The following is a 14,461-nucleotide window of genomic DNA, read 5'->3' as shown; positions in this document are numbered from 1 at the left end:
AGTCTAGTCTATAGTCTAGTCTATAGTCTAGTCTATAGTCTAGTCTATAGTCTAGTCTATAGTCTAGTCTATAATCTAGTCTATAGTCTAGTCTATAGTCTAGTCTATAGTCTAGTCTATAGTCTAGTCTATAGTCTAGTCTATAGTCTAGTCTATAGTCTAGTCTATAGTCTATAGTCTAGTCTATAGTCTAGTCTATAGTCTAGTCTATAGTCTAGTCTATAGTCTAGTCTATAGTCAAGTCTATAGTCTAGTCTATAGTCTAGTATATAGTCTAGTCTATAGTCTAGTCTATAGTCTAGTCTATAGTCTAGTCTATAGTCTTGTCTATAGTCTAGTCTATAGTCTAGTCTATAGTCTAGTCTATAGTCTAGTCTATAGTCTAGTCTATAGTCTAGTCTATAGTCTAGTCTATAGTCTAGTCTATAGTCTAGTCTATAGTCTAGTCTATAGTCTAGTCTATAGTCTAGTCTATAGTCTAGTCTATAGTCTAGTCTATAGTCTAGTCTATAGTCTAGTCTATAGTCTAGTCTATAGTCTAGTCTATAGTCTAGTCTATAGTCTAGCCTATAGTCTAGTCTATAGTCTAGTCTATAGTCTAGTCTATATTCTAATCTATGGTCTACAGTTTAGTAAATAGTCTAATCTATAGTCTATAGTCTAGTCTAGGAATAGCTAGTATAGGTATAGTCTATAGTCTAGTCTATAGTCTAGTCTATAGTGTAGTCTATAGTCTAGTCTATAGTCTAGTCTATAGTCTAGTCTATAGTCTAGTCTATAGTCTAGTCTATAGTCTAGTCTATAGTCTAGTCTATAGTCTAGTCTATAGTCTAGTCAAGTCTAGTCTATAGTCTAGTCTATAGTCTAGTCTATAGTCTAGTCTATAGTCTAGTCTATAGTCTAGTCTATAGTCTAGTCTATAATCTAGTCTATAATCTAGTCTATAGTCTAGTCTATAGTCTAGCCTATAGTCTAGTCTATAGTCTAGTCTATAGTCTAGTCTATAGTCTAGTCTATAGTCTAGTCTATAGTCTAGTCTATAGTCTAGTCTATAGTCTAGTCTATAGTCTAGTCTAGTCTATAGTCTAGTCTATAGTCTAGTCTATAGTCTAGTATATAGTCTAGTATATAGTCTAGTCTAGTAGTAGTCTATAGTCTAGTCTAGTCTAGTCTATAGTCTAGTCTATAGTCTAGTCTATAGTCTAGTCTATAGTCTAGTCTATAGTCTAGTCTATAGTCTAGTCTATAGTCTAGTCTATAGTCTAGCCTATAGTCTAGTCTATAGTCTAGTCTATATTCTAATCTATGGTCTACAGTCTAGTAAATAGTCTAATCTATAGGCTATAGTCTAGTCTAGGAATAGCTAGTATAGGTATAGTCTATAGTCTAGTCTATAGTGTAGTCTATAGTCTAGTCTATAGTCTAGTCTAGTCTATAGTCTAGTCTGTAGTCTAGTCTATAGACTAGTCTATAGTCTAGTCTATATTCTAATCTATGGTCTACAGTCTAGTAAATAGTCTAATCTATAGTCTAGTCTAGGAATAGCTAGTATAGGTATAGTCTAGTCTATAGTCTAGTCTATAGTGTAGTCTATAGTGTAGTCTATAGTCTAGTCTATAGTCTAGTCTATAGTCTAGTCTAGTCTATAGACTAGTCTATAGTCTAGTCTATAGTCTAGTATATAGTATAATCTATAGTCTAGTCTATAGTCTAGTCTGTAGTCTAGTCTATAGTCTAGTCTATAGTCTAGCCTGTAGTCTAGTCTATAGTCTAGTCTATAGTCTAGTCTATAGTCTAGCCTATAGTCTAGTCTAGTCTATAGTCTAGTCTATAGTCTAATCTATAGTCTAGTCTATAGTCTAGTCTATAGTCGAGTCTATAGTCTAGTCTAGACGGGTTTTAAAGGTGATCTCTAGGGCGATCTTACCTATTCTTTGCACTTACTATATAAGTTCATATTTCTCAGTATATTTTTGATAAGATTTTGCATTTGGTTATGTACATAACAATGCATTGTGTAATTTAGTTGTTTGAGAATCTTAGCCTTAAAAGAACATGAAGATAAGTGTAGGTTGGCCTACAGCAAACTTGTAAATATCTATTTTTAGATCAAAGAAATACTACTATGAATACTATGCGTAAATAAAAAAAACTCGTTAGTAAAATTTATTTACATTCCTGAAACTTCAATTTGAATAAGAAGTAAGCTAAGTGGGATTACTAGGTAGTAGCAAATGATCATGATTAATGCCCTATTTAAAAATAAATATAATCATGGTTGAGAAACTGCAACACTATGAAGTTGTATCGATCTCTTAGGGATGATATTATATGAATCATCACACGCCTTATTCTTAAAATTTAAAATTATAAAATATTAGTTAAAGTGTTAATCCAGTTAATCCAGTTAATCTAGAATTACAGCATTCTAGCTTTGTTCCTATAAAAGAAAACTCTTTTTATTTTTTAATGCATTATTTTTTTAATATTTTAGTTTTTTAATTTATATTTTTTTTATTATTTTTATTGACAAACTACAAAATAAAGCCCATTTTATATTAAATTTTATTTGATATTCTTTTGTGGTTTCATTTGTTTTTTTATATAAAATAAAATTCTTTTAGCAAAATAATAAAAATGATTAAATTGTGTATAGTTATTTTATGTATAATTGGTTAGTTATAAAAAGAGTTATAAAACTGAAAACTTTATCTAGATTTAAGTTTTAGTTGAAAAAGTATATAATGTTGTAAACCTTTTTTTAAGAATAATTGGAGAAAGTTTTAAATTACAACTAGGCTTTAGACTTGGCACCAAATAGGCAGCGAACACTGTCTAGACAGCAAGTTTTCCTATTGAATTTCTATAGAAAACTGTGCTATCTATAAGATTGAATTAGAACTGAAAAAGAGCTGAGCTAGAACTGAAATAGAACTGCAGTAGAACTTTACTAGGACTTAACTAGATCAGAACCTGAATTGAACTACAACTAAACTAGAACAGAATTAGAACTGAACTAGAACTGAACTAGAACCGAACTAAACTGAACTAGAACTGAACTAGAACAAGAACTGAACAAGAACTGAACTAGAACTGAACTAGAACTGAACTAGAACTGAACTAGAACTGAACTAGAACTGAACTAGAACTGAACTAAACTGAACTAGAACTGAACTAGAACTGAACTAGAACTGAACTAGAACTGAACTAGAGCTGAACTAGAACTGAACTAGAACTGAACTAGAACTGAACTAGAACTGAACTAGAACTGAACTAGAACTGAACTAGAACTGAACTAGAACTGAACTAGAACTGAACTAGAACTGAACTAGAACTGAACTAGAACTGAACTAGAACTGAACTAGAACTGAACTAGAACTGAACTAGAACTGAACTAGATCTGAACTAGAACTGAACTAGAACTGAACTAGAACTGAACTAGATCTGAACTAGAACTGAACTAGAACTGAACTAGAACTGAATTAGAACTGAACTAGAACTGAACTAGAACTGAACTAGAACTGAACTAGAACTGAACTAGAAGTGAACTAGAACTGAACTAGAACAAAAACTGAACTAGGACAAGAACTGAACTAGAACAAGAACTGAACTAGGACAAGAACTGAACAAGAACTGAACTAGAACTGAACTGAACTACTAGAACTAGAACTGAACTAGAACTAGAACTGAACTAGAACTGAACTAGAACTGAACTAGAACTGAACTAGAACTGAACTAGAACTGAACTAGAACTGAACTAGAACTGAACTAGAACTGAACTAGAACTGAACTAGAACTGAACTAGAACTGAACTAGAACTGAACTAGAACTGAACTAGAACTGAACTAGAACTGAACTAGAACTGAACTAGAACTGAACTAGAACTGAACTAGAACTGAACTAGAACTGAACTAGAACTGAACTAGAACTGAACTAGAACTGAACTAGAACTGAACTAGAACTGAACTAGAACTGAACTAGAACTCAACTAGAACTCAACTAGAACTGAACTAGAACTGAACTAGAACTGAACTAGAACTGAACTAGAACTGAACTAGAACTGAACTAGAACTGAACTAGAACCGAACTAGAACCGAACTATAACTGAACTAGAACTGAACTAGAACTGAACTAGAACTGAACTAGAACTGAACTAGAACTGAACTAGAACTGAACTAGAACTGAACTACAACTGAACTAGAACTGAACTAAAACTGAACTAGAACTGAACTAGAACTGAACTAGAACTGAACTAGAACTGAACTAGAACTAGAACTGAACTAGAACTGAGTTAGAACTGAACTAGAACTGAACTGAACTGGAACTGAACTGGAACTGAACTAGAACTGAACTAGAACTGAACTAGAACTGAACTAGAAGTGAACTAGAACTGAACTAGAACTGAACTAGAACTGAACTAGAACTGAACTAGAACTGAACTAGAACTGAACTAGAACTGAACTAGAACTGAACTAGAACTGAACTAGAACTGAACTAGAACTGAACTAGAACTGAACTAGAACTGAACTAGAACTGAACTAGAACTGAACTAGAACTGAACTAGAACTGAACTAGAACTGAACTAGAACTGAACTAGAACTGAACTAGAACTGAACTAGAACTGAACTAGAACTGAACTAGAACCGAACTAGAACCGAACTAGAACTGAACTAGAACTGAACTAGAACTGAACTAGAACTGAACTAGAACTGAACTAGAACTGAATTAGAACTGAACTAGAACTGAACTGGAACTGAACTAAAACTGAACTGAGAGTAATCTTTTTCTATAGAAGAATTTTGCTGTCTATAAAACCGTGATCACTTTCTATAGAAAAAGTTGCTGTCTAGAAAGACAGTGATTTTGTTCTGCAGGTATTTGATTTGTTTGTTGTTTTTGCCTCGCCTCTTAGAATTTATTTAATAAAAATTTAAGTTTTTAATGTTTAACATTATGCTGTTTTAATAATTAATAACTTGGTGTTGTAATTTTTGTTTATTTGTAATAATATTTAGTGGTGAGTTTTTGTTTTTTTTTTTAATTATATTTTTATTGTTTTGTAACAAATTATGTTTATTTCTTAGTTGCAAAGCTTTGATTATTATGTTTTTTAATTTGTATTAAAAATATAACAGCCCAACTTAAAAAGTCTTCAAAAAAATTTAAAACTTTTTTCTTTACAATTCCTTTTTTTATAAAAAAATGCTGATATTTAAATAAAATTTGGTTGGCTGGTTGTTTTGTTTGCTTTCCTTTCTTTTGTTTTAATTAATTAATTTTGTTTATTTTTAAGTGCTGAGTTGTTGTTGGTTGTTTTGTATATTATTGCTTAAAAAATTAAAGTTTAATTATTTATATTTTATATATTTATTTATTCATTTATTAATTTATTTTATTATTTTTTATATATATTTTTGCCATAAAATTATAAATTTCTTTTCTAATGCCACATACACTTACATACATTTAACACAACATAGCAGAGGAACCAAAACAAAAATAAATAATTAAATAAACAAATTATTGGATTGCCTTTAAAAAGGACTTTCTTTTTTTTTTTTTTTTTTTTTTTTTTTGTTAAGTTATATAAATAATTAAAGACAAACTCAATAGAACTTTTAAATAATGTTTACTAACAAATAATTTGTTTTTCTTTTTTTGCTTCTCTCTTTAGGGAACATGATATTTTTTAAATATATGTTTATAGTTTTTTTTTAAGATATTTAATTTAATTTTTAATTAATTTGTTTGAAATAGTGTAATAGTTTATGTTTTTTTGTTTTACTTTAAAGTTTAATAGTTTTTTATAGCATTTTTTATAATGTATTTTGCTGTTCTATTTGTTTTCACTTCTCTGTTTATTTGTTTTTTAAATTTAACTTAAGTAAAATAACAAGAAACAAAATTTACAAAGCCGGTCCACCGCCGGGATATTCATCATAATCATCACATTCATCTAGAAAATCTGAAAACAAATCCGGACTGGCATCATAGTCTACATGAGTTTCAGATTTTTCCAAATTTGCCGCCATTTGACGTAAATTTTCAACACCAGCCAAAAGTTGCCTAAAAGAAAAGAATGAACATTTCTTAAAAAAGTACTTTTCTACTACTATTTTAAAATTTTTTTAATTTTTTACTTAAAAATATATATTTTTTGTTTTAATTATCCTAATAAGCCATACAAATGTTAATTTCATGAAATTTTACTAAAATTAAAAAAGTACTTTTCTACTACTATTTTTAAAAATAGATTTTTTTTCAAAACCTCTTCTAGTTTGCTCAATTGTCAACAAATAGCCTAAAATTGAATATTTCATACAATTTTATAATATTAAAAAAAGTACTTTTCTACTACTATTTTTAAAAACTGTTATTTCTTGTAAAAAATATTATTTTTTAGCTCTATTATCGAAATAGGGCTTAAAATTTTAAATTTTATGTGATATTTTATACAATTCAAAAAGTACTTTTCTACTACTATTTTAAAATTTTCCCTAAAATATTTTATTTGTAACTCACATGTCAAAAAGTGGCTTGAAATTTAATATTTCATACAATTTTTATAAAATTTGAAAAAAGTACTTTTCTACTACTATTTTTAAAAACTGTTATTTTTTGTAAAAAAATTGTATTTTTTAGCTCCATTATCGAAATAGAGCTTATAATGTTAAATTTCATGGGATATTTTATAGAATTATAAAAGTACTTTTCTACTACTAATTTAAAACTTTAAATTTTTCCTTGAAATATTTTATTTTTTAACTCAAATGTCAAAAACTGGCTTAAAATTGAATATTTCATACAATATTAATAAAATTTAAAAAAGTACTTTTCTACTACTATTTTTAAAAATTGTTATTTTTAGTAAAAATTTTATTTTTTTAGCTCCATTATCGAAATAGGACTTAAAATTTTAAATTTCATGTGATATTTTATACAATTAAAAAAGTACTTTTCTACTACTATTTTATAACTTTGAATTTTTAAATTTTTTTAAAAACTGTTATTTTTTAGCTCCATTATCGACATAGAGCTTAAAATGTTAAATTTTATGGGATATTTTATAGAATTATAAAAGTATATACATACTTTTCTACTACTATTTTAAAACTTTAAATGTTTCCTTAAAATATTTTATTTTTTTACTCAAATGTCAAAAACTGGCTTAAAATTTAATATTTCATACAATTTTCATAAAATTTTAAAAAAGTACTTTTCTACTACTATTTTAAAAAATTTTTATTTTTCTTAAAAAATTGTATTTTTTAGCTCCATTATCGAAATAGAGCTTAAAATGTTAAATTTTATGGGATATTTTATAGAATTATAAAAGTACTTTTCTACTACTAATTTAAAACTTTAATTTTTTCCTTAAAATATTTAATTTTTTAACTCAAATGTTAACATATGGCCTAAAATTTAATATTCTACACATTTTCATAAAATTTGAAAAAAGTACTTTTCTACTACTATTTTTAAAAATTTTTATTTTTCGTAAAAAATTGTATTTTTTAGCTCCATTATCGAAATAGAGCTTATAATGTTAAATTTTATGGGATGTTTTATAGAATTATAAAAGTACTTTTCTACTACTAATTTAAAACTTTAAATTTTTCCTTAAAATATTTAATTTTTTAACTCATTGTTAACATATGTATGGCCTAAAATTTAATATTTCACACACTTTCATAAAATTTGAAAAAAGTACTTTTCTACTACTATTTTTAAAAATTTTTATTTTTCGTAAAAAAAATTATTTTTTAGCTCCATTATCGAATTAGAGCTTAAAATGATAAATTTTATGATATATTTTAGGGAATTAAAAAAGTACTTTTCTACTACTATTTTAAAACTTTAAATTTTTCCTTAAAATATTAAATTTTTAACTCAAATGTTAACATACGGCCTAAAATTTAATATTTCACACATTTTCATAAAATTTTAAAAAAGTACTTTTCTATTATTATTTTTAAAAACTTTTAATTTTTGTAAAAAATTGTATTTTTTACCTCCATTATCGAAATAGAGCTTAAAATGTTAAATTTTATGGGATATTTTATAAGAATTATAAAAGTAAATTTTTTAACTCAAATGTTAACATACGGCCTAAAATTTAATATTTCATACATTTTCATAAAATTTGAAAAAAATACTTTTCTACTACTATTTTTAAAAATTTTTATTTTTCGTAAAAAATTGTATTTTTTAGCTCAGCTCCATTATCGAAATAGAGCTTAAAATGTTAAATTTTATGATATATTTTATGGTATAAAAAAAGTACTTTTCTACTACTATTTCAAAAGTTTAAATTTTTCCTTAAAATATTAAATTTTTTAACTAAAATTTTTTATAAAATTTGAAAAAAGTACTTTTCTACTACTATTTAAAAAAAAATTATTTTTCGTAAAAAATTGTATTAAAATGTTAAATTTTATGGGATATTTTATAGAATTATAAAAGTACTTTTCTACTACTAATTTAAAACTTTAATTTTTTCCTTAAAATATTTAATTTTTTAACTCAAATGTTAACATATGGCCTAAAATTTAATATTTCACACATTTTCATAAAATTTGAAAAAAATACTTTTCTACTACTATTTTTAAAAATTTTTATTTTTCGTAAAAAAATGTACTTTTTAGCTCCATTATCGAAATAGAGCTCAAAATGTTAAATTTTATGATATATTTTATGGAACTAAAAAAGTACTTTTCTACTACTATTTCAAAAGTTTAAATTTTTCCTTAAAATATTAAATTGTTTAACTCAAATGTTAACATACGGCCTAAAATTTAATATTTCACACATTTTCATAAAATTTTAAAGAAGTACTTTTCTACTACTATTTTTAAAAATGTTATTTTTTGTTAAAAATATAAATTTTTGATTCAATTAAAAAAATATAGCATAAAATAAATTTTTTTTAATTTTAGAAAATTAAACATTAATTTTCTAAAATTTTACTACTATTAAAAAAGTACTTTTTTAATAAAATTTGAAAAAAGTACTTTTCTACAAAAATAATTTTTAGCTCTATTATCAAAATAAGGCTTGAAATTTAAAATTCAAGGGATTTTAAAAAGTACTTTTCTACTACTATTTGTCAAAGTAGGTTTTTTTATTTAAAACATTTCATTTACTCACTTTAGATTCTGTTCTGCATTCGATGCTGCCCTACGCAAATCTCTTGATAACTGATGTTGTCTGGACGGTCTAATGCCTAAAGCAGCGCCAGCAGCCACTGAACTGCCTGTTACATTGCCAACACCACCACCACTACTTCCACTACCAATTGCTGTTCCTGCCACAGCTGCTGTTGACGAGTTACGTGTTGTACTCGAGACAGCAGCCGCTGCATAAGAACGATCACAGCTCTGTATACTACAACCACCTACGGCGCCTTCTTCACGCATCAATTCCTTTTCCCGCCTTAGCATTTCCACCTCGGCCGTTAGCTGTTGCACTTGTTGTTTAAGTTTAGCCATGTGAGTTTGAGCCGCTGTGGAACGCTTTTTATTGCTGTCCAGTGTCTCCTCTGTTTCGGTTTGATGTTGTCTTTGCTGCTCCATTAATTGGCGTTCCAAATTGTTGGCTCTTAAGGTCTGTTCATTGAGGGCTAATATGGATTCATTTAGTTCGCGTTGCAAACGTTCATTGTCTGAACGCAAACGCGATAGCTGATTATTAATGGAAGATTCTTCCGGAGAACCTATGGAATTGGAGGGTAGACCAGCCGCCACATCGGCTAAACGCTGTGACGAATGTATGATGGGGCCATCGGATAGAAAATCGGGCAACATTTTAGAACCCACCGATGAGTTGGAGGGTTCGGGTAGTCCCATATTGAAGTCACCTCTATCGGCAGGTCCTGGTATGGGCGCACTATCGAGATGTAATGCACGGTTATGGGAGTTGTGGTTATGAATGGCTGCACTACCACCCGCAGCCCCCGACAAATCTTCCATAAAATTATTAGTGGGCGAAGAGGGAGGCGAATTAACATGCATATCATTGGCATACCAAGAATCCATCCAATGATCTTGTACAAAATCTGGCAGAGCAGCAGCAGCTGCCGAACCCGCAGGCATAGGATTGCTAGTGTGGAAATCTGTTGGCCTAGAACAGTGAGTCGGTTTCCTACTAGAGCCCGCAGCCGCTCCTGCACCATTTGCGCCTGTGGAATTGGAAGTTAAAGGCAAGTCTAATTTCAATTTGGCAGCCGTTGTAGGATTTTGATTTGTATGTAAAGCTAAACGTGTGGGTCTGGTGTCTTTGGTGGTGGCACCACCTATACCCACACGTCGACGAGGCGAGGTTTGAGGTCGTGGCATATCGTAGTTGGAATACGAACGGGGCACATACGAGCTGCCGCGATCGTAGTCTGTGGAATTTGTAGTCATTGTGGGAGCATTTGAGGGAAGTTGCCATTCTAGAATTAAATTGTTAAGTTAGATAAGTAAAAAATATAAATTTCAATAATCACCACCTTGAAAACGGTCTCGTTCTCTTTCATCGGGATAAAGTTGAAAATCTGTCGAGCTGCCGGCAGATGCTTCAGCCGCTGGCAAATCTGCTGTTGTTGAGGAGCCAGCATACTCTGCCAAACTCGCCTGCGAGTCAAACGAGGAAAAGCGTGGAGATCTTTTCATTTTTGTAGCCGACGTTTGAGAATCGTTTAAACCGCCCACAGTTAGCGATGATATGGAGGTGGAGGTTACCGAATTCGATTGTGGAACTTTTGGCCTAGCTCCTGTCGAAGTTTGCAGAGAACGCGTTGAAGTGGTAGCATTTGACGCAGAAGATGTAGTGGACGTACTATTGGCAGGTGGGTCCAAAGAGGTGACGGTAGTAGAAGGTGCTGTAGGCACACTATTGCTGCTGAGAAAGTGTTTAAACGAAAACGAGGAATTTTGTGTAGGTGGCTGTGGCTGGACGTTATGTGTGGGAGCCGCATTACTGCAAACCCCTAAATTATTGGCGTCTAACGCTGCTGTAGTAAAATTGTTATCATTTACTGCCACTGGACCCAAAGTAGCTCGTATATTGGTGTAATCGCCAAAAGCTGTTTGGCTGGCTGTAGGCTGTGACGCCCTGTGGCCATTTATACACAAATCCGCCACTAAATCATTTAATTTTCCTTTACTAGCTGTCGGCATTACCAAGCTATCATCTAATGTTTCTTTACCGGCCCTGGAGACGTCACAACTTTCATTTTTGTTGTTTGTTTTGAAACTATCGTCCAGTGGCTTTTCCGCCTCCTCCTCCTGGTTTTTTGTATTCTGTTGTTGTTGTTGATCATTTTCATGGGCCATATTTGTTGTTAACAATTTATTGCAAAGACGTATTATGGTTTTATAAGCCAAAATTTTGCTTTTGTTTGCTAAAAACTTATTTTCTTTTTCTTGTTGTGTCTGTTTCTTTTTTCTATCCCAGTTACGAGGTCTTAAAGTTCTTCCTCTTTTTCTAGGTTTTTCGGAATACTTTATAATAATTTTGTTTATTTTCTCTAAACAGTGAGAGTAGCTAAATATTCCAAAGGTTTTTGTATTATTTGATAATTATTTTATTAAAAATTAACTTATTTTTATCATAAAAACTGCAGAATTTCTTTATATTTTCAAGTTTTTCTTCTGTGACAATGAAAATGTTTTGACACTTTTTGTTGTTGTTGACATTTTCTCTGAGAGTTGTTTTCCTGGTTTATACAACAATAAAGATGCCATATTTTTAACACTATATTATAAACAAATATTTTCTATAAAGTTTTAAAAAACGTAATAAAATTAAAATATAAATAATAAATTCATTGATAAATAACAATAATATGTTAAAGAAAACAAACATTTTCAAATTATAAAAAAATGTATGATAACACTATAGTTTTTAACATCTGGCAACTATTTAACTATAATATAAAATATTTTCAGACTTGGCAGCACGTTAATATAAACAAAGTCAGCTGATGTGTCAAACATTCCGTTTGCAGGAAAAAAAAACAATTGTGTCGGACATTGATTTCATCAATTTCTTCGCAAATACATAAAAATTATGAATTTTGTGCAAAATAATATAGAACATTATACCCCAACGAAGGAGCAACTAAAACCCTTTCATCAAATAAAGTGTTCGCAACCCAACTGCTCCAGCATCTTTACCAATCAAGCCAATTATGAAATGCATTTGGAAAAACATCATCGTTTAGCTCCAGCTGAGAAATCGGATTACACCCGACTATTTTATTGTCCAGAAGAGAAATGTATTTATAATTATGTCACCACACAAAGTAAACATTTTAAGAATTTTAAATATTTACGGCAACATTATCAAAAAGTACATTTGAGTAAGGATTACATTTGCGAGGAATGCAAGAAGTCTTTTGCCACAGAAACACAACTGAAGAAACATCAAAAGGATCAATGTGGTAAAAAGTTTATATGTAATGATTGTCATTGGTCTTATGACTCCATGGAAGCTTTGCTAACCCATGGCAAGCGTAAAGGCCATAATGTTAAGGAAATAATGGCACAAAAGAAAAATCAAGGTAAAATGGCTTTAAAACCATTGAAGAAGGCGAACAAAGAGGATCTGCCGACATTATTAACCAAACAGCAAGTGGCTAAAGAAATACAAGGTAAGAGATGGTCATGTAAAAAGTATAACTTTATTAAACTGTAATTCTTTCCTTCCAGTTGATTTCTGTCCCAAACTGTTATGTGCCACTAGTGTACAAACCGATTATCCACTTATAACGGAAACAAATAGCCAGCAAGATATTTCCAATGCTCTAGATGAAATACATTCTTTACTGAGAGACATAGAAACCCAAACAGAACCCTTATTGTCTTCCTCATCATCATCGACTGAAAACCACAATTATTTGGATCAAATGTTAGCTCAATCCTCTCATATGTATACGCAAACTTGTGATGATTTTCTAACAGAATTAGGCCTGGCTGACATACAAACCCAAACAAATTGGCCTTCTCCAGACGCACACAATGAAACATCCAATGTACAATTTACCTCGACAGCTACCTCCACCAATCCCTGTATACATGATGAATTGCTTGTCTCCACCGAAACACAAACTAGTTTTACCCAATGTCTGCTAAATTCTTGCAACGATGCTGGCACTAGTACTCCTCCAGTATCCTTTGGCAGTCTTTATCATACCCAGCATACACAGACATGTGATCCTTTATTGGAAAGTTTTGATTTTGGCGGCCAGGCATCAGATTTAATTGATGGTTTTCAGTCAACTTACACGCAGACATGATGGTACGATTGGGATTTTGAGGGAAGTTTGGATAGAGGTGAAAGCGCTGGTGTTGGTGTAGAGAAAAAATCCCAAGAATCTGATGAGAAAGTGTAAAAGGTAATTGAAAAGAAAGAAATCTATTATTACAAATAAATTTTTAAACTTATAAAATATTTAAAAATATATACAAATAATATGCACCAAAATCTATAAACGAACAGTAAGATTTATACAAAAAGTTAGTTGTTTTAATAGTTCGCTGAAGAAAAGTTCAACTGTTTTCTACAGAAAATTTTCTTTCTATAATAATTATGCATTAAATTTATATAGTCAATCATATTATAATTAAATAGCTACTTTTTTAAATCTTTTCTTATGTTTTACAAGCTAAATTATTCCCTAATTAAAAAAATTATAATTTTGAAAATTTAAATTCTAACGTTATTTTTAAATCAAAATAGGTGCCAAGTGCTGTTTTCTTTTATTCATGAAAAGTGCTGCCAAGTTTTGTTTGTTGTTTATATCATCTGGCAATACCTTATGTACAACACATCATCAGAGAAGTGAGACGATTCGGCTTAAAGTCTACAAAGCCTAGCCGCCGAAGGAATTTAAAAGACACCGACGCTGAATATTTTTCGGTTTGAGAACCCCAATTAGGTTCCTAGGGGAACTTAGGAACATGAAATTAAATAAAATAGCTCTTTTGGTACCTTTTCGTACTTCAACTGGTACTTTTTGAGTGGAACAAGTCGATTTTAGTGACATTTCTCAAAAAAAAAAAAAAAAACAATATAGAGCGTACTTTCGAGTGGGCGGGGCTCCAAGTTTAATACATTTTTGACTATATCTCGAAAACTGTTTTGTGTACAATAAAAATTTGTATATCATTTATATATCCAATGATATATAACATGATATGGTATGTCCAACACCGGCTTCGCTTAATAAAGATTTCCTAAATAGCAAGGATTTTCTACTCTATGATATGTCCAACACCGGCTTCGCTTAATAAAGATTAGTATACATACGTCTTTTTAATAGCAAAATCATAATTTAATTATTAGTATCTCTGGAACTATAATACTTACAAAGACATATTATACCTTAATAAAAAGCTCAATAGCTTGGCTTTTAAACAATTTAATTTATATACTTACCTATAAAGTAGGCGTGGCCGACAACAAATTTTTACGTCAT

The 14,461-nt window shown here is 30.1% G+C and overlaps 2 protein-coding genes across 3 annotated transcripts; one reads left to right on the top strand and one right to left on the bottom strand.

The window, feature by feature from the left end:
- Positions 1 to 5,580: 5,580 nt before the first annotated feature.
- Positions 5,581 to 11,674, bottom strand: LOC119612254 (putative GPI-anchored protein pfl2). Its single transcript, XM_037968015.1, has 3 exons — positions 10,490 to 11,674; positions 9,148 to 10,432; positions 5,581 to 6,066 (listed from the first exon to the last, which is right to left on the bottom strand). The coding sequence occupies exons 1-3, from the start codon at positions 11,313 to 11,315 to the stop codon at positions 5,907 to 5,909; spliced, it is 2,271 nt and encodes a 756-aa protein (XP_037823943.1). The 5' UTR covers positions 11,316 to 11,674; the 3' UTR covers positions 5,581 to 5,906.
- A 277-nt stretch (positions 11,675 to 11,951) lies between these two features.
- On the top strand, positions 11,952 to 13,900 carry LOC119612257 (gastrula zinc finger protein xFG20-1-like). 2 transcript variants are annotated; one of them, XR_005232118.1, is made up of 3 exons: positions 11,952 to 12,634; positions 12,693 to 13,378; positions 13,723 to 13,900. XR_005232118.1 is itself a non-coding variant. In XM_037968020.1 (2 exons), exons 1-2 carry the CDS (start codon positions 12,052 to 12,054, stop codon positions 13,277 to 13,279), a joined length of 1,170 nt encoding a protein of 389 aa, XP_037823948.1. In that variant the 5' UTR covers positions 11,952 to 12,051; the 3' UTR covers positions 13,280 to 13,598. The 2 variants fall into 2 exon arrangements, 1 of the variants encoding a protein (XP_037823948.1); XM_037968020.1 differs by lacking the exon at positions 13,723 to 13,900 and having other exon boundaries at positions 12,693 to 13,598.
- Positions 13,901 to 14,461: the final 561 nt, after the last annotated feature.

This window comes from Lucilia sericata, unplaced genomic scaffold (assembly GCF_015586225.1).
Source record: "Lucilia sericata isolate MDLA Ls3-8-SP2 unplaced genomic scaffold, ASM1558622v1 Contig001639F_arrow, whole genome shotgun sequence".
In the NCBI taxonomy this organism is placed as follows: domain Eukaryota; kingdom Metazoa; phylum Arthropoda; class Insecta; order Diptera; family Calliphoridae; genus Lucilia; species Lucilia sericata.
This window is presented reverse-complemented; position numbering and strand designations above follow the sequence as displayed.

Bases quoted from the DNA above. Each gene is read 5' to 3' on its own strand.
- LOC119612254 (XM_037968015.1), bottom strand. From the start codon at position 11,315: ATGGCCCATGAAAATGATCAACAACAACAACAGAATACAAAAAACCAG. The intron at 10,433-10,489 runs GTGGTGATTATT...ATTTAATTCTAG, and splicing joins AGAACGAGACCGTTTTCAAG to AATGGCAACTTCCCTCAAAT. The intron at 6,067-9,147 runs GTGAGTAAATGA...CTTTTCTTTTAG, and splicing joins AATGCAGAACAGAATCTAAA to GCAACTTTTGGCTGGTGTTG.
- LOC119612257 (XM_037968020.1), top strand. From the start codon at position 12,052: ATGAATTTTGTGCAAAATAATATAGAACATTATACCCCAACGAAGGAG. The intron at 12,635-12,692 runs GTAAGAGATGGT...CTTTCCTTCCAG, and splicing joins AGTGGCTAAAGAAATACAAG to TTGATTTCTGTCCCAAACTG.